Consider the following 27,482-nt stretch of genomic DNA (forward strand, 5'->3'; position numbering starts at 1 on the left):
GTTTCACTTAATTCACTTAATTTCAGCACAGTAGAACCATTAATCCTAATGACTGAATCATTCAGTCAATACTGTATTTTGTTAAGAAGACAGGAAAAGACATATGTTTTGGGAATATATTAATAAAAAGTGGTTAAAATAAAAATAGTTTTGGCATTTAAGAATTTTAAGCTTTAAACCAGGTGTGGGGGCGCACGCCTGTAGTCCCAGCTGCTTGGAGGCTGAGGTGGGAGGCTATCTGGAGCCCAGGAGTTAGAGGCTGCAGTAAGCTGTGATTGTGCCACTGCACTTCAGTCAGGGTAAGAGAGCAAGACCCTGTCTCTTAAAAAAAGAAAAAGTAAAGGAATTTTAAGCATTAGTTACTTGTAAAATTAACCTATATGGATTTTAACAGTGCTAGATAAATGGGCTTTTGCTGTGGTTGCAATTTATAATGCAAAAGAGAGGTGGTCCCACTTAATAGATTTTTAAGTAGTATTTTTGTATCTACTCTTACTAGGAGAGAATTCCTCTAATATTATTCCACAACAGATGGCCGCCCATATGCTGCGTTCTAGAAGCCTACCAGCATTCCCTACTTCTTCACTACTAATGCAATCACAAAAACTGACTGGAAGTTTGGGTTGTAGTATTGACAGGTTACAAAATATTGCAGATACTTATGTTGCCATCCAATCAGAGAAACAAAATTCTTTGGGGAGTTCCGACACACTGAAAAAAGGCAAAGAGGATGCATTCATCAGTAGCTGTGAGTCTGCAAAAACTGTTGGTGAAATGGAAGCTGTTCTCTCAGCCCAAGTCTCTGTCAGTGATGTCCCAAAAGGAGTGCTGGGATTTCCAGTGGTCAAAGCAGATCATAAAGAGTTGGGAGCAGAACCCAGGTCAGAAGATGACAGTCCTGGGGATGAGTCCTGCCCACGCCGACCTGATTACCTAACGGGGTTGGCCTCCTTCCAGCGAAGCCACAGCACTGTTGCAAGCCTTGGGCTAGCCTTTCCTTCACAGAATGGATCTGCAGCTGTTGGCCGTTGGCCAAGTCTTGTTGATAGAAACACTGATGACTGGGAAAACTTTGCCTATTCTCTTGGTTATGAGCCAAATTACATCCGAACAGCAAGTGCTCACAGGTACTTACGTGTTTTTGTGCACTCCTTCCACCTTTATTTTACTATTCTTTAAAGACTCTCTACCCATCTGGAAATGTCTTCATTATGCCATTTCTTATAATATAACAAACAGAAAAGTTTATTTCTTTATATATGTAATAATAACAAACAGAAAGATATATTTTTCCTTATTTTAATGCTAGATAATATTGAATTCCATATTTAACCAAAATCTAAACCATAAGTAGCATTTAAAATATGTATATATTGTGGTTTAATTCCTTATAGTTATGAAGGAAAAATTCTTCAGGACAGAGAAACGATAGGATTTCTCTAAAGCTTTGACTCGTGAGAATGATTCTCTCCACTTGGTGTTCTTGTGAAGGTGGGAGTGGTTTCTAGATTGGGCCTGTCCTGGGTACCATCTCACTTTATTTGAGACAAGTGACTGCTCCAGAAGGGAAGAGGAACAGGTGTCATAGGGTGGTCACTCCATTCCACTCAGGTAATTATAATGCAGGTCTTGGTGCCAAACATTGGCAGTTCTGCTGTGGATGAAGTCAGAAGAGAGCTAAAATGGCCTCAGAAAGAAAAGCTGGTGTTTCCCAGGACAGGCTCACATCAGACTGCACAGAGTCCTCCATGTCATGACAGACATTGCCTAGACGTTGTATTTCTTCAGCCATTTTTCTTCTGCTACCCCAGTTTGTTCTCTCTCCAAACACTTAAGGTTCCTCTCTCACCTGGACACAGATGACCTTGCTCTGGTGATGAGATATCCTACTTATCTTTTCCTCTACTTTGGTATCGCAGACCCATAACTTTATATGGAGCTCAGATGCAGCAGTGCTAGAGAGCATTCCTTTATGAAAAAATCTCATTTCACCAGGAGCTGCCAGAAGTTTCACCTGAGCTAAACCCAGCAGCATTTGTTAGGATATTTAGATAGAGGTTTTATTTTCACACTTGCTTCTTGAGAGGATATTCTGTAATGCTAGATTCTTCCCCTGTACCAATATTTGCCTCTCTGCTCTGTGACTGAACTGGGTTTTTCTGACATGCCTACACTCCTAATAAAGCTGTTTCTTCCTTGGTGGAAAAAACATTTCCAATAGCATCTCAAGTAGCAATGTCCAGTGAAACTCTCCAGTGATGGACATGTTGTATTCATGCTGTCTAATACAGTCGGCACTACCCATATGCCTATTGAGCATTTGAAATGTGACTGATGCAACCAAGGGACTGAATTTTTAGTTTAACTTGAAATAAATAGCATAAGTAACAGTGACTACTGTATTAGACATCAGAGATGTAGAATCGAATAGTGTTAGTAGACTGTATGCCCAAAAAAATCAGTGGTAAAAAGTGATGGTAAATTTGTTAATGACAGGTAAATTAGGAAACATTTCTTAAACATTATGAACATTTGTTTCACCTGTTAAAGAATGCTACTACTTGTCACAGTTCCTGAGGTAATCATCATGTTAGTAAGACTTTTTTGGTCTCTGTTTTAGTGTAACTGAAGACTGTTTGGTACCTATATGCTGTGGACTATATGAACTCCTAAGTGGGGTTCTTCTTATCCTGCCTGATGTTATGCTTGAAGATGTGATGGACAAGCTTATTCAAGCAGATACACTTTTGGTCCTCATTAACCACCCGTCACCAGCTATACAACAAGGTGTCATTAAAGTAAGGGCAAATACTGGATATGTTATTTTAATTCAGAAAAATAAATATGTATGTAATTTAAAATTTTGAGTATATGCATTAAAGTAGACCTGAATCTTTCTTTTATATTTTAGAATAATGAACTAATATAGTTTGTTACTTACTACTCACATTGTTTTTTAATTTTTTTATTTTGATAGCTTTAGGGATATAGGAGTTTTTGGTTACATGGTCATATTTTTGCATCATCCAGTTTTAAGTCCCTCTCCATATATTGGTTCATATCAGTATGATTTTTAAATCTACCAATAAATCCCCATATCTGAACACTTAGTAAATCTGTTTTGTAAAAATTACAAGGAACACATGGTTCATTGGAAATCTCTTCTTCAGTGTACTATCAAATTTTAGACATTTACTTTAGGTCTCAGCTTAGATGACACCTTTTCAAAAGACCTTCCCTGATTATCTTATCAAAATCACTTCCGTCTAATATTATTTATTCTATCATAGCATCCTATTTATGTCTTGTAATTATCTTTTTAATCTGTGTACTTGTTTTTTAAATTTCTCACAAATATAAGCTTCATGAGGGTGGGCATCTTGTGTAATAGGTACTAAGTATATTATTGAATGAGTAAATGCTTGATATGAATAGTTTCCATTAGAAAACAACCCAATATTAAAATAATCTTGTAAAGATTCTCATTTTCTTTAGTTTGTTTGGATGTAGGTATTGTTTAATCACTTGCAATATAACCTAGTATTGAGCTCCCATTTCATGTGTAAGTCCCTGAGCTAGTTGCAATATAGTATATAGAGGGAAATAATATAAGCTCCTACATTCAAGAATTTCACAGTCTAGAAAGAAGAGTTTCATACTTAACTAAGTAAAATGTAAGGAATTCTGTGATGAGTGCTGCAGTGGCAGTATTAGTAAATACATAGTATTTACAAAGTATTACGCTGTAAACTTAGAAAGTTTTTTTAGTAGGGGAATAAATAGATGTGTGTCTGAGGGAAAGGAGTCTATTGCTACTGTGAGAAAGTCATTAAAGGCGAGAAAGAGATGGAAGGATTAATTTGGTATTACACGTGTTGCATTTAAGATGTTAGAGAAGGGTAGAAATTCGGGCCCTTGCTCAGGATAAATAATCTGTCAAGAAGCCTAGAAGTAGAGCTCTAGGATATATAGATATAGATATAGATATAGATATAGATATAGATATAGATATAGATACAGATATAGATTTGCAGAGAGAGCATAGTTTACGGATTTCCCCCCTCAGCATTAGGAACAAATATTCTACTTATACTCAACTAAGGTTGCCAGTCTGCTAGGTGTCCATGTTCAACCAAAAATGCCAGTTTCCCCATGAGAGAATCATTAAGATCTCCAAGATAGAGTCATCATTAGCATTCTGCAGTAGCCAAAGACAAATTCATGTTTGCTTTGTTGTGGTGGTGGCATTTTTGTAAGCTTTCTATGTTCTTCTGTACATATGAACTTAATAATTTACAAATGCAGTTGTGTTACACTGATTTGTATACATTAATTTTAATGCATTATCTAAATTGACTTAAAGTTTTTCTTTAGCTATTAGATGCATATTTTGCTAGAGCATCTAAGGAACAAAAGGATAAATTTCTGAAGAATCGTGGATTTTCCTTGCTAGCCAACCAGTTGTATCTTCATCGAGGAACTCAAGAATTGTTAGAATGCTTCATTGAAATGTTCTTTGGTCGACATATTGGCCTTGATGAAGAGTAAGTGTGTTCTTCCCTCCACTATAATTGGGAATCTTGTCTTTTTTTTTTACTCGGCCTGTTGCCCAGGCTGGAGTGCAGTGGTGCAATCTCAGCTCACTGCAACCTCCGCCTCACGGGTTCAAGCGATTCTCCTGCCTCAGCCTCCCAAGTAGCTGGGACTACAGGCACGCACCACCACGCCCAGCTAATTGTTTGTATCTTTAGTAGAGGCAGGGTTTCACTGTGTTGACCAGGCTGGTCTCAAACTCCTGACCTCATGATCTGCCTGCCTCAGCCTCCCAAAGTGCTGGGATTGCAGGCGTGAGCCATTATGATCAGCTTTTTTTTTTTTTTTTTTGGAGACAGTGTCTCACTTTGTCACCTAGGCTGGAGTGCAGAGAGACACAGTCATGCCTCAGCTCATTGCAGCCTTGAACTCCTAGATTCAAAGGGATCCTCCTACCTCAGCCTCTCGAGTAGCTAGGATTACAGGCATGCACCACCACACTTGGCTAATTTTTTTTACTTTTAGTGGAGATGGGTCTTGCTAGGTTTCCCATGCTGGTCTCTAACTCCTGACCTCAAGCCATCCTCCTGCCTTGGCCTCCCAGAGTGCTGGGATTATAGGTGTGGACCACCACACCCGGCAAGATCTTTTGTCTTAAATGTAAAATTTAGTGAACTCACTCTTAACAAAATCTTTTAGTCACCTTTAGAAAAAAAATCTGCTAAAAGTAATTTTCCAGGTAAATCAATGTATTATTTGGCATATGATATTCTTTCTAATATAACTTCATCCTTCATAGTTCATTCACTAGTTAGAAACTAGAAACAAAAGCTGCATCAGATGAAAGTGATAGCTAAGATTTGGCATATAGTATTAACATGAGGAGATTAACCGAAAAGACAGGTGAGGCTGGATATGGTGGCTCTTGCCTGTAATCCCAACACTTTGGGAGGCAGAGGCGGGTAGATCACCTGAGGTCAGGAGTTCAAGACCAGCCTGACCAACATGATGAAATTCTGTCTGCACTAAAAATACAAAATTAGCCGGGCATGGTGGCACATTCATGTAATCCCATCTACTTGGCAGGCTGAGGCAGGAGAATCGCTTGAACCCGGGAGGCGGAGGTTACAGTGAGCCAAGGCTGCGCAATTGCACTTCAGCCTGGGCAACAAGAGTGAACCTCCGTCTCAAAAAAAAAAAAGAAAAAGAAAAGAAAAAATGAAAGATAGCTCATGTATTCTCAGTGACAGATTACATAAAGGATCCATATAGGAACTCATTACTCTCCTCAGAGCTTTCAGGTTATCTGGGAGAGGAGTAAATCCCTCATCTAGAATTCCTGGATATACTGATTATTGAGTTTTGACCCTAGTAGAATGCTGATGGATTAGCAAATAAGTGTAAAAATAAAAGAATATTTTTCTCCCAAACCAAAAGTTTGGCAGAAATTAAATTGTAATTTCTGCTTGTGATAGAATAGAGAGAAATGTGTGTCTCCTTATTGTGATAGACAAATTCAGACCTTAAAGAATTTGCTAAATTATTATGATAGTGTCAATGCTACTTTTCATTTATATACAACTTTTGACTTTCACGAAACAGTTCTGCATTACCTTATTTGATTCTCACAATAGCCTTGAGAAGAAAAGAGGACATATATCACCACATATTTTTGACAGATAAGGAAAATGAGGCACAAAATACTTAGCTAATTTCATTCCATCCCAGAGGCAAGTTGTATTGGGATAAGAACTCAAGAATCATTCCCTTTTGCTAGACTTCTTTTTACTAGCTCACTGTTTCTCAAATACTATGTAAAATAATAATAATAATTTTCCTGTGCACTTGTAGCCCCAAAACAGTGTCTTTGGACATAAGGGGCTCATGGATAAATTAAAATAAATCAGTTAAAACCATAAAACTGCATGCATATTTCACGTGAATGTTTGTGTATTTATCTTGGGATGGACTTCTAGCAACAGCTTTTACCTTATTATTGAAGGGACTTTATAATCTTAAAAACAGGTTAAGAATCCTTACTCCCTCAATTTTTTTTTTATGACTTCAAAATCAAGTTAACAAAATGACCCATAGTTGCTATCATATTTTCTTGTTTTGTGACTAATTGTTTCTAACATGCTCTTAACTGTATTATTTATTATAGATTTGATCTGGAAGATGTGAGAAATACAGGACTGTTTCAGAAGTGGTCTGTCATTCCTATTCTGGGACTAATTGAGACCTCTCTGTATGACAACATACTCTTGCATAATGCTCTTTTACTTCTTCTCCAAATTTTAAATTCCTGTTCTAAGGTAGCAGATATGTTGCTGGATAATGGTCTACTCTATGTGTTATGTAATACAGTAGCAGCCCTGAATGGATTAGAAAAGAAGTAAGTTTAAAATTATTATTTAAAATTACATCTGATAAATACTTTAGAACAAGAAAACTTAAGTATTAGTGTACTTTAATACACGAGTTTACCTATGTAAGAAGCCTTCCTGTGTACCTCTGAACCTAAAATAAAAGTAAAAAATAATAATAATAACAGAAAGAAAGAAAAAAAAAGGAAGAAATTGTATTTACTGAATGTCCCTGTATGCTACTTTATTAACTGGCCCAGGTTAGTTTCCAACCCTTGCTTGATTTGGAAAACCCAGATGGAGAGAAGCATTATAGGCCTAATATCATACATTGAGGTAGATTATCAAGATTAAGATTGAAGACCAAAAGTAACTAATTCATATTATAAGTGATTAATATAAATGCAAATCTAATACCTCTTTTAGTCCTAAAAATAACTCTATACAAGTGAGATTCAGAGAGGTTAATTAATTTGGTCAAATTCACCTTCTCTGAAAAGCCTTTGCAGAATGTTCCTGTTCATACCCACACAATCTTCATCCTTAGTGTGGACTAGAAACCTGTCTGTGTGTTCTTATAGTATCTTGTATTAATCTCTAGTGTTACACTTACAACCATTTACTATTTATAGTGATCTATTTACTTGTCCAGTTCTCTGAAAAACTATGTATTTTTGACAGGTGTCAAAGTGTATCTTATTTCTATTTCTAGCATACACACTACATATTACTTGTCGTAGAATAAGTGTGAATAAATATCGAATGACTGCATGAATGAGTGCAAGCTGGTCGAACAGGAATTTAAACCTTTTAAATCGGTTAGCTGTGTCTTAAATTATTTGTTCTTTTTCTTATAAATGTTCTGTTTTCTTCTTTTGTTGTTATCTTTAGCATTCCTGTCAGTGAATATAAATTGCTTGCGTGTGATATACAGCAACTTTTCATAGCAGTTACAATTCATGCCTGCAGTTCCTCAGGCTCACAATATTTTAGGGTTATTGAAGACCTTATTGTAATGCTTGGATATCTTCAAAATAGCAAAAACAAGAGGACACAAAGTAAGATTTAATTTTTACGAATTTGGGGAGGGAGTTGTATAATAGACAAACCTGTTATTTCAGCATAATCTCTTTCTTCTTAGAAACTCTTTTACTAAAAGTTTAACATTAATTTTGTGATAATATGTATCAGTTTTTAAAAAGAAGCCTAAAAAGGCTTGAAAAAGTGGCAAAAATAGAAAAAGTGATTCCACCGTGTAGGTAGTAGTTGGCAATACATAATTGAAAGATGTCACTGATTTTTCTTACCAAGTAGAATTTAAAAGCATATGTTGCATAGTAATACCCTTTTGTTTTCTTTAATGGTAATTATTAAAGTGAATATGAAACAGAAGTATGATAATTGCTGGTTAAACTTTTGCCTTATATAGAAAAAAACCCTCTTCTTTGAAACAATTTTTAAAATGAAATAAATTTGTGAGCTAATATTTTTCCATTGAAGGTTTTTTAGTGACCATTTGTAAATTTGCTTTAAAATTGCTTTAACAAGAATTTAAAAATGTCTACGACTATCACGCCCATGCTGATCAAAATTTTAAAATTTATATCTAACAAAACATTATTGTCATGATACATAAAATCAGTTCAATTAAAAAATTAATAACCACATAGCTTGAAAACATTCTAGTATCTTCTGTTTTTAGATATGGCTGTTGCACTACAGCTTAGAGTTCTCCAGGCTGCTATGGAATTTATAAGGACCACCGCAAATCATGACTCTGAAAACCTCACAGATTCACTCCAGTCACCTTCTGCTCCCCATCATGCAATAGTTCAAAAGCGGAAAAGCATTGCTGGCGAGTATTGAAATCATATTTTAATAACCATAAATTGAGGCTAGCTTGACTTTCCTATGTTCTTATGCCATTCACATTTTTAAAATATTTCTTGTTTTACATAAAATTTAAGAAAGATTTTTTCCTGGAGGAAACTATTCTACTGCTTACTTTTAGTGCTTTTCTCATTCAGTTATTTCTTGAGCACCTGCCTACCATGTGCTGAGCATTGTGCTAAAATATTGGTGATACAATGATGAAAAAAAAACAGACACAGATTCTGCCCCTGCAGAGATTGTAAAATAGTAGGGAAATGTAGAGGGTAGGAATAGAGATTATAACAGGGCAATCTACATCAGGAGTTAGGGAAGTCTCTGAGAAAGTGGGATTTCAATATAGATGTAAAGGATGAGAAAGAAGTTAGCAAGGTGGAGAGTCAGAAAAAGAGTTATTACAGGCAGAATGGATGGCTTTTGTGAATTCCAAGGCAGGGAAAAGCTGAGCTTGTTCAGAGAAATAAAGCCATTTAGCTAGAATGTGTCACTTGATAAGACTGGAACACCAGAAGAGGCTGTACAGTATGGTGTGGGCCAAAGTCATTTTTTAATCATGCAGGCCTTGTTAAGGAGCTTAGATTTTATCCTCATGGGAAGTCATCAAAGATTTTAAGTAGGTGTCATACTATAAACAGCTTTCTGTTTTATAAAGATCACTGTGTCTTCTGTGTGGAAAGTGGGTTAGGGGAGAGGAAGAGAAGAGAGGTAGTGGGGAGTCCAGGTAGGAGGCTATTACATAGTCAGGGCATATGATGGTGGCTTGCACATGGTTAAAATGCATATGATGTCAGGGCTTGGTATACATTAGTAGATGTCATCAAATAATAAACATTAATATTGTTAGGCTTCCTTATTTTTTCTACAAAATCTGCTGTGACCTTTATCTGAATACAACCCAGAAAGATAACATGAACACCACATACACAGGATATACACACATACGTATATATACATAGTAGATAAATATACATATGCACGTGCACATACAGAGTATTTGGTAAATTGTTTGAAGTTTAATCAGTCTTACTGTCTCAAATTCACTTAACCAATTCTTTTTTTTTTTTTTTTTTTTTTTTGAGAGGGAGTCTCGCTCTGTCGCCCAGACTGGAGTGCAGTGGCTGGATCTCAGCTCACTGCAAGCTCCGCCTCCCGGGTTTACGCCATTCTCCTGCCCCAGCCTCCCGAGTAGCTGGGACTACAGGCGCCCGCCACCTCGCCCAGCTAGTTTTTTGTATTTTTTAGTAGAGACGGGGTTTCACCGTGTTAGCCAGGATGGTCTCGATCTCCTGACCTCGTGATCCGCCCGTCTCGGCCTCCCAAAGTGCTGGGATTACAGGCTTGAGCCACCGCGCCCAGCCTCAAATTCACTTAAGTTCAAATCTTTCTTTCACCTATGTTAAGCTACTCTGTGTTCAATGCTATGCAAAAATTTTAAACCATGTGAAAAACTCACTTGTAAAGAAAAGCTACTAAGTACACATTGTTTTGCAGTAGTATGTTTAAATTATGCTAAATCAAACTTATATAAATAAAACTTCTACATCTATGTAACTAAACCTACTGCCCTTCTACATTCTTCCTTATTTAATATCTGAATGCACTCTCTTCTTGAGCTGCCCTGCCAGTTGTACATCTCTTTTGCCCTGAGTAGAAATAGTAGAAAAATTCTTTATCAGTTCTAGAATTAATGCTCAGCTTCCTGCATGCCAAAACATGATTGCTGGACACCTTTCCTTTGCAGGACTCCTTATATAGTCAGTGACTGCTTAGATGGAATTCGCCCTCTATTGATGTCAGAAAGTATACCTTTGCTACCCCTGCTGTTTCTTTTGTATTGGTACTTCTCATTTTCATATCTGTTCCTCCTCTGCTTCCATCCCTAGATCTCTGGTTTTAGTTAATTATCACCTTGTGCCTGGGCTAACGCAATAGTCCTCTTGCTATTTCCCATTTGGTCAATGATTTCTCTAGGAGTCTTTAATCTCTCTCTTTAGATACTAGCATTTTTGTCACCTGGAGCCTTAGAGCCCTACATAGCTTCAAGTTTGTTATAATTTTTTTTTTTTTTTTTAGTTTGAGTCATTTTAAAACAGATAATGAACTTTTAGTCTTTTCACTAGATGGCTCTCCTTTTTTCTGACTTCTGTAGCTTCTTCTTATACTTGGCCTTGTCTTTTTTGCTCTAAATAAATGTGATTGCTGTGAGCTGTAGGAGACTTACAGAATCCTACAAGTTTTTAGCTTAATAAAAGACCTTAAAAGTCATCCAGTCCAGCTTCTTCATCTTAAGACCCACTGCATCCTAGAACTAGGGACTGCTGGCACATGCACCCCTATACTCACCCCTTTGTGTCCTACACCACATCTACCCATTCCAGGTCTGTCATATCTCTTAGGAACCATCTCTCTCTCTCTGAAGTCTCTCTCAGGAATCCTCCCTGTTTTAAATACTGCCCTTATTTAAATTCTATCTTTGTGAATCTAGTTTGCAAAATACTACTTTATATGTGTTCGGTTGTTGCTTTTGTCATTGTTTCTAAGTTGTTTTTCTACACATATGCTTGGGGAAGATTGTGCTTTTTGTTTCTTCACTATTACTTAAAAGTATCATTGAAAGTATATTGGCTTTGTATGCTACAGGTACAAAAACTGCAGAATACTGAGGCTCTTCTGTTTCTGAGCAGTGTGGTTGCAAAAACTAATTGAAGGCCATTTGTCCATGATACTAAAGTGACATAGGGATTTCTATTTCTGTCATGTCTATCAATTAAGTAATGAATTGTTCCTTCAAAGACTTAAGCTGTTTTCTTTACTGATAAATGTTTAGGTGTGGTGGGGGGGATTCCTAAATAGATTCATTTAGCATTTGTTGAAAACTACTGAGATGAGTGACACCTCCAACCCCACTGCCACCCTCTCCTCCTTCAACAGAATTTGTGGGAATTGCCAGCAGCTGCAGCTTCCATTGTGGCCACACACCAGACTCTGATAATAGACACATTTACTCAAACCTTGAACCCCAGGATATCCATGATTTGGGACCAAAGTTTCTTCAGCAGTACTCTCATTACACCTAGACCTTAAGTTCTTGCGTTGCTAACGGAGTTAGACACTATTTTATTGTCAGATTAATCTTCTTACAACCTCAGATTTACCATTCTTGTGCTTAGCAACTCTGAGTTCCTGCCACCCCAGTGAGCAAAGCTCTGATTCCTTAGCCTCTATATCTGTTTTTGGTCTAGATATCTATATCTGTACATACCTTTATATGTAATTCTACCTAAATGGTATCATGCTCTACCTACTGTTTATAAATTGATTTCTATTTCTAGTCATTTATTATAGATATTTTTCCATGTTAAGAAACATAAATATTCTTTTATTTTTAATGATTGCAAAATAATCTATTATTTTGATGTGGATAATCTGTAACTTTTATAGATAAGCAAAGGCTTTTTTGCTTGGTTTTTGCTAGTATAAATAAGGTAGCAATATGCACTTTTAAATGTATTTTTTTACTTGTCCGCTTATTAATATGAAAAACTTTACACATCACCCTTAATGCATGAAGGTAGAAGTAGTCAGCATTAGGATATTTAGAATGCTAGACATATATTTAAATTGTCATACACTCACACACACACACACAGTTATATTAGTAATTCACATAAAAATGAACTTTATATTTCAACCAATAATAATATTAACCATTAAAAGTATTTTATTATTTGTGAGAATTAGACAGGCATTACATTTTACATTCATTATTTTATTTTATCAACAAAACGACTCTTTCTTTATCCGTTTATTCAGCCATCAAACATCAAATATTTCTTGAGTACCAACCATGTACCAGTTACTATTTTACCTGTCTTCGTGGGACTTGTACTGGGGGAAATGATGAATAAGCATATAAACAAATATACTTAATACAGTGCCAGATAGTGATAAATATCTGCCTGTGAAGTAAGCTCTGTTTTCTTTCTAATCTACATCTTATGTATGAGAAAACTGAGGTTTAGAAAGAAATGTGCTTAAGGCCACACTAGCTCTGTGTGGCTTCACAGCAGGAGTGCTGAAATACCCTCCCACTTTTTCTAGTATTAATACATAGTACTAAAAAAGACTTACTTAACATTTCCTTACTCAGTGTATTGTCATACCTCTGAATTACAATCATCAGCTGCACATACAGCATGAAAGCTGTCAGATGTCGACATTAGGAAGAATCTGCTTAAACTCAGTATACTGTTTGACAGTATAACTCTTAAATATATACAGGATATGAATTTTTGTATTTTTTTTTTTTGCCTCAAAAGTGACTATCTACCAAAATATATTAACTGATTAAGAATACTAATTACCCAAAATAGTAAGCAATCTAAAATAGTATTAAAATATTTAAATATCTTACAGGATAAGTCATTAAAACCTGTTATAGTTTAGTCATATGTAATTTTTATAGAGGTTGTTTATAGAAATTGATATGTTTTCATAATTTAAAACAAAGGTTCAATTCCAATGAAGGGTTCCATTATTCCTCATCTACCAAGACATCATTTTGGTTCCTATGGTCAACTTCCAATGCCCTTCTCCTTCAGTTCATTAAATCAAGACTCATCCCCCCAGTTTTCTCCTGGATGCACTACCTGTGTTGTACCTCCTGGAGCAGGTGCAGTAATGGGGCAGGAATGCCACTTCTCTGTGTTCAGTCTGAGGAAACCTTTCTCAGGAAATGCCTTTGTAGCATTGAATCCAAATGATGCATGGAATTTTAATTTGTCATTTTAATAACAAATCACTGTAATTATATTCACCTTTCTGATCTCTTCACTTTAATTGACTGATTTCTACTTTGTCACTATATACAATTTTTAAAACTACTTTATGAAATTCAACAACAGTAATTATCCAGAAATAGTAATATTCTTACTAAAAAATGATGTGCATTAAAACTTGATTTTAGAATGCAAAGAAGTGAAACAGTATTTGAAACTATTTTGTCAAAATGTTCTAAACTAGTTAAGCCCATTTAATACTTTTTAACTTGAACTTTGCCAAATGACATCTGTTTTACTAAGCTATGTCACTAGCTTCAACATTGTTATTTAGGACTTTGAAACCAAAAGTACTGTTGCACTTCTTGAAAGAGGGAGAAACATCATTTTCTCTTAATCACTCTCTCCTTTGTATAAATTGACTTTGTAGTAAATAAGGTTGTTTTCATGGTCTGGTAACCAAAAAGTTTCAGCAAAAATAGTTTCCTTGATCCTTATTAATACTGGCATTTGATGTTTTAATTTATATACTTTTGAAGGTCCTCGAAAATTTCCCCTTGCTCAAACTGAATCGCTTCTGATGAAAATGCGTTCAGTGGCAAATGATGAGCTTCATGTGATGATGCAACGGAGAATGAGCCAGGAGAACCCTAGCCAGGCGACTGAAACGGAACTTGCACAGAGACTACAGAGGCTCACCGTTTTAGCAGTCAACAGGATTATTTATCAAGGTAAGACTATAGGATTAGTTTGTTTAGTTTGTTTTTCCTCAGCTTTTAAAATGAAGAAGAAGTAATCTAAGAGGAAACTGGTTAGTTTTCAGATTTTTAAGCAACATTATTTTTCAGTTCTTAGCATCTATATTATTAAGAGTTTCTTATTTGGAACTGATAAGTCTTAAATAAAAGTCCACTTTCAATGTGTTCAGTGCCAGCCCAGATTGACCAATTTAAAACCATATGGCACTTCCAGTATGATCTTTTGAGATTGTTGTAGATGCACATGCAGTTAAGAAATAATACAGAGAGAGACCCTGTATACCCTTTACCCAGTTTCCCTCAATGAATCTTGCAGAACTGCCATTCTGACAGATATTTAGTGATATCTCATTGTGGTTTTAATTTCATTTCCATATTGGCTAATGAATATATATGTACATACTTAAATTGTAATACTTAGAGCAGCCACTAAAAAAAGCTATTCAAAGAAATACACTCCAAAACACTATAAATAATGTTCTCACCACACACCCAAAAAAATGGTAACTATGTGAGGTGATAGATATGTTAGCTAGCTTCATTATGGTGATTATTTGACAATGTATTCATATATCAAAACATCTTAATTATATACAATTTCTGTTTGTCAATTATATTACAATAAAGCTGAAAATTGTTTTTTAAAAAACGCTATAGATAAGTCAAAATGGAATTCTAAAAAAATGTTCAGGTAACCCCAGGAAGAGAGGAAAAACAAAACAGTAATTGTTAATCACTAGAAAAACATGATAAACTCAAGTTTTTTTTTCGTTTTTTAGCTTGTTTTACTTTTCTTTCTCTCTCTCTTTTTTTTTTTTTTTCTTTTTTCTTGAGATGGGTTCTCACTGTCACTGAGGCTAGATTGCAGTGGTATGATCTCAGCTCACTGCAACCTCTACCTCCTGGGCTCAAGCAATCCTCCCATCTCAGCCTCCTAAGTAGCTGGGACTTCAGGTGTGTACCCCATGCCCGGCTAATTTTTGTATTTTTTTGTAGAGATGGGGTTCCACCATGTTGCCCAGGCTGATCTCAAACTCCTTGACTCAGGTGATCTGTCTGCCTTCACCTCCCACAGTGCTGGGATTGCAGGCGTGAGCCATTGTCCCCAGCTTTTTTTTTTTTTTTTTTTTTTTTTAACTTTTCTAATGTACATTCTGTGCAACAGACTCCCAGACTAAACTTTGAAATTGAACCATGATTATTACATATACAGCATGTAGATGGATAGCACATGCAGAGAAACAGCTCTGTAGATCCACTCAAGTAAATATGACGTGGTCTTTATGTTCGATTTGTATAATAATCTCATGGTTTGAATCATTTTGCAGTTTAACTTACCTTCATTAGCCAATAAATATTTAATTTGGAATTGTATGACATGCATTTTGAAATTTCTGTTATTTTACATGAATTCGCTTTGTACTACAGTGTATCTACTACATCCAATACACCTGATAAACATTTAAATTGTGATAACTGAATTAGTAATTAAATACAATATTTTTACCAGTATTATTACTGTTTATAATGGCTAGATAGCAGTGATATGACTAACCTTGTATTCTTTTTTTCAATTCAAAGAGTTTAATTCAGACATTATTGACATTTTGAGAACTCCAGAAAATGTAACTCAAAGCAAGACCTCAGTTTTCCAGACTGAAATTTCTGAGGAAAATGTTCATCATGAACAGTCTTCTGTTTTCAATCCATTTCAGAAAGAAATTTTTACATATCTGGTAGAAGGATTCAAAGTATCTATTGTAAGTAAATTAATTACATGTGAAATGTTCATTCACACAAAGGAAATATAGGTTTTATGTTGACTATATTATACGTTTTCAAAATCATACTTCTTTGTGCCCTTTCAGAGAGCTTTTTAAAACTCGGACAATTTGAATTTTTAATTAGAGAATAATATATATTGCTAATTCACCCTTTCCAAAATGACTCCACTCACACAACATTGCTTTTTAAGCCTGTAACCCTAGAAGTTATTTTCTAGTGTTGTAGTTTAGTAAGATCAGCATCAGAAAAGAGTAGATCGTCGTCATTGATGACTACTATGAGAGTTTACATTAATTGTTTGTTTTTAAAGGACTGTGTTTATAGCCCCTTACTCTCAGTTTTCTGAATTATTATGAATTTTAGATCTTGGCCTAAGTGTATCTAACACCTTTAAAATTACATAGAGAATACTGATAAGTGTCACGGTTCATTTATCGTCATCTCACTTGGGTTTCTATGGGTCACTTACAGTTGACACAATGGAACAAGTCTGTCAGTTTACTACATAGATAGCAAAAGCCAATCTAATTCTAGCAGAACTCATAAATCATGACATGCCAATCTCTAAATCTAAACTAGATTTTGGTGTTTTAGCTCTGAACAGCAAAACCAAGTGCAGATTCGCTCACAGGGTCCTTAGGACTAGACGTAATTAGAGAGGAGCTGTTTCTAAAACTCAGAATGAATTCTGAATATACTGCTTCCAGTTTTAAACCATGTACAGGTGATTTGATCAGCATTTGGCTAGGCTTAGTGGGACCGTTGTTAAAACAATTGGTTAACTGTTAGGGAATACTCTATGGTAAACCCGTAGAGTAGTTTCCCCTTATCTTCAGGGGGTACATTCCAGGACCCCGGTGAATTCCTGAAACCACAGATGGTGCTGAAACCTATAAATACTATGTTTTTTCACATGCATACGTAGCTATGATAAAGTCTAATTTATGAATTAGGCACAGTAAGAGATTAACAATAATAATAGAACAGTTGTAACAATATACTTCAATAAAAGTTATATAAATGTAGTCTCTTTTTACAATGAGTAAATATCTTATTGTACAGTACTTAACTATTTTCAGACCATGGTTGACTGTGGAAAGCAAAACCACAGGTAAGGGGGTACTGCTATATGCAGTGCTTAATTTGTGACTATTATACTCAATAATGTAGCACAATTCAAGTCTTTATTATGAATCCTTTCTCTTTTTTATTGCAAAATCAGTGTAGGCTTATTTATCATTGTGCTTTGATAGTTTTTTTTTAATTTATAATTTTTGAGCCTTTGGTAATTTTTTCATGGTTTAGGACTTTAGCTTCTTTATCCATCTCTTCTTTTAAACTGTGGTAAGGTATACCTAACATAAAAGTTACCATTTTAACCATTTTTAAGGATGCAATTCAGTGGCACTAAGTATATTCATATTATTGTGCAGCCATTGCCACCATCCATCTCTAGGAACTTTTTTTTTTTTTCTGAGATGGAGTCTCAGTCTGCATCCCCAGCTGGAGTGCACTGGCCCAATCTCGGCTCACTGCAACCTCCACCTCCCAGGTTCAAGCGATTCTCCTATCTCAACCTCCCAAGTAGCTGGGATTACAGGCACCCGCCACCACACCCAGCTAATTTTTGTATTTTTAGTAGAGACAGGGTTTCACCATGTTGGCCAGGCTGGTCTCGAATTCCTGACCTCAGGTGATCCACCTGCCTCGGCCTCCCAGAGTGCTGGGATTACAGGTGTGAGCCACCACACCTGGCCGGAACTTTTAATTATCCCAAATGAAACTCCGTACCCAATAAATAATAACTTTTACCACCCCTTCCCCCATTACCCAGTAATCACTATTCTACTTTCTGTCTCTGTGAGTTTGACTGTTCTAGATATCTCACATAAAGAGAAGCATATAATATTTGTCCTTTTGTATATGGCTTATTTTATTTAGCATTCTGTCCTCAAGGGTCATCCATGTTGTAGCATGTGTCAGAATTTCCTTCCTTTTTAAGGATGAATAATATTCCATTGTATGTATATACCACATTTTGTTTATCTGTTCATCCACTGATGGACGTTCAGACTGTTTCCACCTTTTGGCTATTTTGAGTGATGCTGCTATGAACGGTGTATGCCCATCTCTTTTAAACTCCTGTGTGTATGGATATGTATATGTCTTTCTAATTTTGACTATGAAAACCAATCTGGAATAAAACATGTTCTATAATCTTCTTTAGGGCTGTGTTGAGGCTAGCATGGTATTGCTTAAGCAGTCTGATCCTAATTCATTCCTATCTTGATTGATTTTAGAGTTCAAGTAAAGCCAGTGGTTCCAAGCAGCAATGGACTAAAATTCTGTGGTCTTGTAAGGAGACCTTCCGAATGCAGCTTGGGAGACTACTAGTGCATATTTTGTCACCAGCCCACACTGCACAAGAAAGAAAGCAAATTTTTGAAATACTTCATGAACCAAATCATCAGGAAATACTACGAGACTGTCTCAGCCCATCCCTGCAAGTAAGTATCTCAGCTTTGATAAGATAAGTACAACTTTTGGTGAAATATAAAGTCTGAATAAAACAAGAACTGAAATTAAATTGAATTTTCATGCCTAATTTATAAATATAATTTTCTTACCAAGCAAATTTAACCTAAGGCCTTTCCTTAGGTGCTTTTACACAGGCTCAATTTAACCTCTGTGTTTATTTCCCAATCTTTTTTCTAGTGCCTAAATTAAGAAGTTCTGTTTCAGAGTTTCTGTCAGATACTTTGTAATGTGTTAACATATCTTGAAGTGTTTTCTTTAAGGATTGTTTGGAGGCTTTTTAAAAGGCATTATATTACCTGTGAAACATCTATATTGAATAGCTCAAACAACAATACATATAACATAACATATCTCAAAAATATGTGTGGTCAGTTAAAATAGAAAAAATTATTAATCATTTGGAATTATCAAACCCAAAATACCTAAAAGAATTTCAGAGTGTATAAAGTTTATCACTTCAAGAGTGGTAGTTGGAAAGTTTAAAAGGTACATTAAACCATATTGGAGGGCTGTTTAACAGTTTCTTATACAATTAAACATATTATATATATATGTTTATATTATATATAAATATTATATATTTTATATATATATAAACATATATATATATATATATATATATTTTTTTTTTTTGAGACAGTCTCGATCTGTCACCCAGGCTGCAGTGGCCGGATCTCAGCTCACTGCAAGCTCGGCCTCACAGGTTTACACCATTCTCCTGCCTCAGCCTCCCAAGTAGCTGGGACTACAGGTGCCCGCCACCTCGCCCAGCTAGTTTTTTGTATTTTTTAGTAGAGACAGGGTTTCACCGAGTTAGCCAGGATGGTCTCGATCTCCTGACCTCGTGATCCGCCCATCTTGGCCTCCCAAAGTGCTGGGATTACAGGCTTGAGCCACCGTGCCCGGCCTAAACATATATTTAACTTGTGACCATGTTACTCCATTTTTAGATATTTACCTAAAAGAGAAATTAAAGTGTATGTTCATTGAAAGACTTGTTTAAGAATATCCATGGCAGCCTTTTTTCATAATGACCAAAAACTAGAAATATTCAAATGCTCACCAACAGAAGAACATACAAACAAACTATGATTTCTTTATACCTGTAGAGAGAAATCTATATAGACTATTCTACAGCACTGTATAGACTATTATACAGCTCTAAAAAGGAACACACTACTGATACACCTACCATTATGGATGAATCTCAGAAACATTGAGCAGGGAAAGGGACAGCCAAACACAAAGGAGTACAATCTGTGATTCTGTTCATCTGAAAGAACAAGCAAAACCAAGATATGACGATAGAATTCAGGACAGTAGTTGTCTCTGTGGAAGGGGGATGGTGAGAAAGGGAATTGACTGGAAAGAGGTTTAAGGGAACTTTCTGGGGTGATAAAAATAAGATCTTATTTTGAGTAGTGGTTAAACGGATGTATGCAATTGTCAAAACTCATAGAAACACTTAATATATGTATGCTTTATTATATGTAAGTTATACCTCAATAGACATGAGAGAGGGTATATTAAAAAGGATAGGTATCCCCTTTAATACATGGAAAACTCATATCATATTAGGAGTCAAAACTATTGAAAGGGATACTTTTAGGTGATTTTTTCAGTATTAACACACTTTCAAGTACACTGAGGGCACTGTCTTCCTTTTCCCAAGACAGAAACATATTTAGCCTGTATTTTCCTTCTGTGGAGAATTTGAAATGGTGTTTTTTTCTTTCCTTTATACTCAGCAAAGTTGCTATCTATCAAAATTCAACTGCGGTGTTAACAGTCCCCTTTTTCTCATACCATCTTCCCTTCCCCACTGCTTCATGTCTGGGATGTCTTCCCACTACTTCATGTCTGTCAATCATTATTGAATTTCAGCTTGAAATTTTTAACTGTTGTTGTCATTGACTTTTTCTTCTCTCAGTCAATCCATTTCTTCACCAAGGCCAGTTGTTTATTCACCCACGAAGACTGAGGATATTGTCTTTAACCTAATAGTTTTAGCAACCACTGATGATAATTGCCAAGATCCACTTTTTCATTAAAGAGTTACAAAATAGTGATATCTCTAAGCCTCTCATTCCATCAACATCTATAAGCTCTGACTTTTCTATAGGGAAGAACTTTCCCTTGTCAACTATTTGGCTGCCTTTTTTTTCTCTTTTTTTTTCACTGTATGAGATTTATTGTGGGTTTTAGTTAGTATGACACTTGGATAGTTGGTTTCATTGTTTATATGTAGATCTCTTTACGTAATATGATAATGTACACTACTGATATATATATAGTTCACAAAATAAGATTCTTTGGAACAATTATGCACCATACATGCAATGTTGGATTTATACACTGGATCCAGGATGTGACTGATTGGGAAAAAATGTTGGACCAGGCATGTTCAGTGAAGGAGCCAGGAAGTTATTTATATAACACACGGTAAACATCCATCTGGCTCAAGGGGCAACTGCAGCATGTGCAGCATTGGCAGTGGTGGCTCAGAGGTGGCAGAACTATTTCACACCAACCAGTTTAGGACTACACAAGATTAGTACCATCCAGCCTACAGGATGGTACTATAGGATATAGCTACCCACAGGGTATAGTACCTACAGAATATAGCTGTAGGATTTTACAAACCATTCCTATTTCTAACTTTAGGAACTGACGTTTTTCCCAGTCTGTCTTAACATTACTGCTTTAATCACAGATCAGATAAAAAGGACAATATGCACAACCTCCAACTAAAATCCTGTTGTAGCCTAGACAGTGAAATGGTATGCCATCAGAAGACTTTAAAATTGCAGCTCTTTTTTTTTATTATTATTATAGTTTAAGTTCTAGGGTACATGTGCATAACGTGCAGGTTTGTTACATATGTATACATGTGCCATGTTGGTGTGCTGCACCCGTCAACTCGTGGAACACTTTTACACTGTTGGTGGGATTGTAAACTAGTTCAACCATTATGGAAAACAGTATGGCAATTCCTCAAGGATCTAGAACTAGATGTATCATATGACCCAGCCATCCCACTACTGGGTATATACCCAAAGGATTAAAATTGCAGCTCTTTTTGTCTCCCCCAAAGTGGAACTGCACTCTTCTTCAAACAGCCCCTTAGGAGTCAGAGTCACCTGCACAGGGTCTGAGATTCCGTTCTGTCCCAAGATGCAAGGAACACTAAGGAAGACATCATCCTTTATTCCATAGAGATCCTTAATCATGGTGGAAATTGGGTGCACCCACCCAAGATTCTTCATTATACTGTCTGCCGAATCTGCCACAGAGAGTCCAGTGGCCCACGATGGGTAGCCTTTGAGTTTGATCACCTCGTAAGCACTCTTAGCCACCTGCTTGTGAACCTCTTTCCACTGTTCCTTATCTATATCAGTCCCTAAATCTGGGTGCAGAGTCTTGAGGGAGACACCAGTAACATTCACTCCGCTCCATACAGGCACACTAGAATCTCCATGTTCCCCAAGGACCCTACCCATGACAGCCTTTGGGTGAACTCCCAGCCTTTCCCCCATTGGGTAACGGAATTGGGCTGAGCCCAGATTGCAGCCACTTCCAATAACACGGTTTTTGGGAAAGCCACTTATCTTCCGAGCCACAATAGGTCAAAGATATCCACTGGATTTGAAACAATAAGCAACTTGCAGTTCGGGCTGTATTTTACAGCATCAGGAATGATGAATTTAAAGAAGTTCACATTACACTGGACCAAATTAAGACGGCTTTCTCCCTCTTGCTGACGTGCCTCAGCTGTGATAATGACCAACTTGGAGTTTGCTGTTACATACAGTCTTTGCCAGAGACAACTTTTGATGTTCTAAGGAAAAGGCTGTCATGATGGAGATCCATCATCTCGGCCTTCAATTTTTCTTCTATGACATCAACAAGAGCAAGTACACCTGCCAAGTCCTTCATTAAGATACTGATGGCAAAAGCCATGCCAACAGCACCAACCCCAACAACGGTAATCTTATTCTGGGGAATCTGTTCTTCCTTTAGAAGATTATGAATTGGCTGATCCTCAAGAGTTTCCATACTGGACTTGGAAACAAAAAGAATCGGGAATGCGTGTCCGGCAGGTGTCCGGGCACGTGGCAGTGAGATCCTGACTCTTGGGCGGCGGCTCCAGCACCTTGGCTGCCTTTAAGTACAGTCAGTCAAGGAAAGTCAGGATAAATTCTGTTTCCTTCCCTGTTTATTAATTTTTAGAATGATGAGTTCATGCCCCTAGTGGCCTCTAATTTTTGTATTTGTTTTTATTTTTGGAGTATCATTAGGAACTCAGGTATTTTAAAATAAATGTTATGTGTTTTAGTCTATTGCAATCATTATTTGATTTGATATTAAAATTAACACCACTGTAGATTCAAGTTGTTGGGTTGACATGGCCTTTTTCATTTTAACAAGTTAATAAGATTAAACTTCCTTGTTTTCTGGCACAGAAGAATGTCCCAGGCCCACCTTATACAATTGCTTCCCCAAACCTAGAACCCAACTTCCTTCCCAAGAAGCCCTTATTTCCTTTTAAGGAGATGATAGCATTTAGAGACTACAAATCTAAGGACTAGGTATGTTTATTTCTACTGAGTTGTTGTTTCTTCTCAGGCTTTTTAGTGGACAAAGCTAGGAAATATGTATTTTTTTTAGAAAGACAAAGAAGTCATGAGTTTATACTGACGCTTTCACTTTTTCTTGGATTTTTTTTATTTGTATTTCTTATTAATGTTGATATCTTGGTTCCTGACATTAACATAATCACTTATTTGCTTTGTCTTTCTACATATATAACATTTTCAAAATAAGATGACCAACATGTTCACAAATAACAATCCTGCTGAGTGCAGTTCAAGATGTCTTTGTGGTTCTTTTTGTTCTTAGCATACTGTTATGGTTATATACAGTGAAAATACTGTATTATAAAAGCACTTAAATAGTTTACTTTATTTGGTCAGGCTGCCAACTTCAACCAATTAGGTAGGTAGGTAGGTAGGCTTTTTTTTTTCCAGTTTGTTTTATAGTTTTTTGGGATTCCTTTGGGGTTTTGTTTGCTTAATTTTGTTTTTAATCATGTGAAATGTCTACATGCTTCTAAAAGCAACGTAAAACAGCACATTCAGAGAGATTCTAGCTTTTATCCCTTTCTTCTCCTCATATTCTTTCCCACTCTGTGTAGGTAACTGACTTTTTTTTCTGTTGAAGATACAGGCAAATCTATGTATACATGTATTTACACATGTAAATATTCTCTCCCCTACTTCATAACACGAAGAAAGATACCAAAGTATACACACTCTTCTGCACCTTACTTTCTTCACTTAATATATCCTAGAGATCATTATTACATAGTAGGGTAGAATGATCTTTATGCCTTTTCACAGCTGCATACATTTAATTTGTATTTCATTTGGAATCTGCCTGGGTTTTCTAAGCCTCAGACTTCTTTTCTGCCATCGCAACTTGATTCCGATTAACACTCCAGCCTGCTGACCCTCTTCTTTTCAAGACAGTCATATCTTTGTGTCTTGCAACCTCTTCACATCCTGTTTATTTTTACTGTCATGCTGTTTTATTCATATTGTCCACCAGCACAGAACACCTTTCTCTCCTTTGTCTATCCATTTCCCTGTTCTATCCTTTCATTTGGCCATGACCCAGATCACTGTATACCTTCTTCAAAACCTTTCTCCCTTTCTGTAGTCCACTCAGAACTCTCCCTTCTTAGAACCTTCTTTGAAAAGAAATATTTTACATATTTTAGCACTTTATTATTTTCTAAGGATTCATGTTTAACAGATTCAGTTCCTTAAATCAGTTTTTTAAGGGCCGAAAATAAGATTTTTTTGGTATCTGTTCCAAAAAAATGACAAATTTTATAGTCCCTGAAATGATAATTGTAAGTGATCAGAGGGTATTAAAATGAGATATTAGAAACAACTTCAGTGTTTAAGAAAATCATGTGTTTCTTTAGATATTCACAATGAATAAAAACATTTCTGATAGTTTTTCAAGATAATTTTAGAGTGTCACTGAATGCTAAACTGAAATATTTTTAAAGTTATATCAAGAACATTACTTTTAAGACACACTTACGAAAATCTTCTAGTCATTTACCATTTTTATTTATTTGCCAACTCTTTGGGTCTTTTACTCACAGAGCTTCTGTTCATTTTTCTCTTTTGGTCAGGTAGCAGCTGTCTCTGACTAATTTAAAATGTTGCATTAAAATGAGCTGTGCTATTTTCACTATTGCATATGTTCATCTTTTGTTTTTGGGAAGTGACATGATATGATTCAGCATGATAATTTAAATATCACCCAAAATGTAATCATTTCCAGATCCATTTTCTGACATTTAATACTATTCACAGTTAAAAATGTCATAAAACTAAATACAGCGATATTTGTGTCAGTGCTGATTTTTAAAGTAAAATATATATGTTTAACTTGTTGGCAAAATTATTGTCTACATAATACATGCTGCACACATTAAAGTCAGGTGTAATATCTACAGCATGTAAGGGCCACTTAAAAAGTCATGAATCAACATTTGGTTTCGGTTTGTGCTACAAAGGACAATTGTCATTATCTTAAGTAACACTGTAAATTTTGGTTTTAGGGCCTGTTAATAAAAGATTGGCTGAAACAACTCTTCCATGGATATACACATAGAACTGTCTGTGTAGGTCTCACCAGTCTGAGAGTTTTTCACCTTTTGTGCTAGGGAGTAGTGAGTGCTTACAAGCTAAAGATAGGTTTTAGTTCTAGAAATTTCACCAACTTCTCTTCTACTAGGCAGAAATCAAAGGAAGAAGAGTAAATAAGTTTTAAGGTCTAAAGGAAGCTTTCTTTCTCTTCTAGTTCAGTTTTTCTGTGAGAAAAACTAAAAATTATCTTCATCCCACTTTATTTCCTGTATTCCTTTAGCAAGTCCTTTCCAAAAATCTTTCCCCAAAAGCTAGCTGGCTAGCTTGCTTGCTTTTTAAAATATAGTTTATAAGAAAAAATTTCAAACATATGGAGAGTAGAAAGAATAGCATAATAAATACCATGGAATGATCACCTAGATTTAACAGTTACTATATTTATTATATTGACATCATTTCTTCTTTTTCTGAACTATTTTAACATATATGTGGAAATTGTGATATTTTACCTCTAAATTCTTTTTTTAAAATATTTTCCTGTGTAACCATAACAACATTGTTACATCTAACAAAATTAGCATTAATCCTCTGTCGTCAAATACTCAGTGCGTAATCAGATTTCTGTAATTATCCTCAGAATGTCTTTTGTAGGTGCTTTATTCAAATCAGATGCAACCAAATAAATCTAGCAATATAGTGTAATTACTATTAAGTAATTTAACTGTAAGAATTAAAATTCTAAATGACTAAAAATTATTACTTTTTTTAAAGCATGGAGCCAAGTTAGTTTTGTATTTGTCAGAGTTGATACATAATCACCAAGATGAATTGACTGAAGAAGAGCTAGACACAGCAGAACTGCTTATGAATGCTTTGAAGTTATGTGGTCACAAGTGCATCCCTCCCAGTGCATCAACAAAAGCAGACCTTATGAAAATGATCAAAGAGGTGAGTCAATGAAACCATAGTACTTTCTTAGGAGATTCCATTGTAGATAAAGAATGATTGACATTACTTTTTTAAGAACAGAGTATCATTGATGATGAACTTGAAGTGATTATTTTATTTTATTTTTCTATATACTGTATTGTTTTTTTCTATGAGAGAAGAAAAATAGGCTTATTTTAAGGAGCATTTTGTTCTCTGTGGTCATCAGTATCCATTATCATTAACCTTCAGTGGAGGGAAGACTTTTAAAGTGACAAGCAAGCTGAAACATACCTTGAGTTAGAGGTTCTTTAATGAAAAAGCAGAGTAAGGAGGCAAGCGACTGTGTAAACTCATCAGGTTTAGCAACCCTGGTTAACCATTCTACTCTAATTTATGTGACCTAAATTGTATAGACACAGAATTAAAACATTATAACATTGTTTAGATGGTTCATTTATTTTAATATTCTGGTCTCCTAGAGACAATCGTTTTTCCTTTGTTAACTGGGTTTTAAAATGAGTTTGTTGGGCTCTGTGCCAGTGTTAGGTGAGAAATAATAAATTTTATATAGTATATTATCTAAATATTTTAGGAACAAAAGAAATATGAAACTGAAGAAGGAGTGAATAAAGCTGCTTGGCAGAAAACGGTTAATAATAATCAGCAAAGGTAAGATTTTGTATGTTCCAAAGGCATGTCTTTTAGGAATCTATTAGATTTCACGTATACTTTTAGTTTTAAAGTGTCATGTTTTGATAAATACATTCCATGTATTCTTAACTATGGACAATCTTATTTAGTCTCTTTCAGCGTCTGGATTCAAAATCAAAGGATATATCTAAAATAGCTGCAGATATCACCCAGGCAGTGTCTCTCTCCCAAGGAATTGAGAGAAAAAAGGTGATCCAGCATATTAGAGGAATGTATAAAGTAGATTTGAGTGCCAGCAGACACTGGCAGGAACTTATTCAGCAACTGACACATGATAGGTAAGCTGCGGGAGGACGGGTAAAATTGTCTTCCATGAAGATTTAAGATGTTGATGTTAAACTGAATTTGTATTCCAGAATTCAGACTCATAAAATCATTTCATTAAATGTTTTTTTGTTTAATCATTTGTGATTTTTTTTTATCTTAAAGAATAATCATACGAGTTTTTTTTAATTCTGAGGAAGAAAAGTAATGAGAGGCTCATTAGCTCGTCTAGATAGTAAAATTGGCTTAATTTTAAAATATAGT

At 35.6% G+C, this 27,482-nt stretch overlaps 1 protein-coding gene and 1 pseudogene across 5 annotated transcripts in view; one reads left to right on the forward strand and one right to left on the reverse strand.

Annotated features, from left to right (window-relative positions):
- LYST (lysosomal trafficking regulator) overlaps positions 1-27,482 on the forward strand; it is a 212,479-nt gene that overhangs the window by 118,868 nt on the left and 66,129 nt on the right. For 4 of the 5 annotated variants that reach the window (XM_023216208.1, XM_023216211.3, XM_023216212.1 and 1 more), the window contains 12 exons: positions 500-1,127; positions 2,621-2,798; positions 4,375-4,544; positions 6,698-6,928; positions 7,791-7,957; positions 8,602-8,754; positions 14,107-14,298; positions 15,907-16,085; positions 18,411-18,617; positions 26,085-26,261; positions 26,836-26,912; positions 27,044-27,232. In XM_023216208.1, the coding sequence (XP_023071976.1) occupies positions 500-1,127; positions 2,621-2,798; positions 4,375-4,544; positions 6,698-6,928; positions 7,791-7,957; positions 8,602-8,754; positions 14,107-14,298; positions 15,907-16,085; positions 18,411-18,617; positions 26,085-26,261; positions 26,836-26,912; positions 27,044-27,232 (2,548 nt within the window). The remainder of the gene's footprint in view (positions 1-499; positions 1,128-2,620; positions 2,799-4,374; positions 4,545-6,697; positions 6,929-7,790; positions 7,958-8,601; positions 8,755-14,106; positions 14,299-15,906; positions 16,086-18,410; positions 18,618-26,084; positions 26,262-26,835; positions 26,913-27,043; positions 27,233-27,482) is intronic. The other variant, XM_023216210.3, reaches the window with a different exon arrangement.
- Positions 21,710-22,710, reverse strand: LOC111545244 (annotated as a pseudogene).

The sequence above is a fragment of the Piliocolobus tephrosceles genome, chromosome 1, assembly GCF_002776525.5.
Source record: "Piliocolobus tephrosceles isolate RC106 chromosome 1, ASM277652v3, whole genome shotgun sequence".
Classification (NCBI taxonomy): Eukaryota; Metazoa; Chordata; class Mammalia; order Primates; family Cercopithecidae; genus Piliocolobus; species Piliocolobus tephrosceles.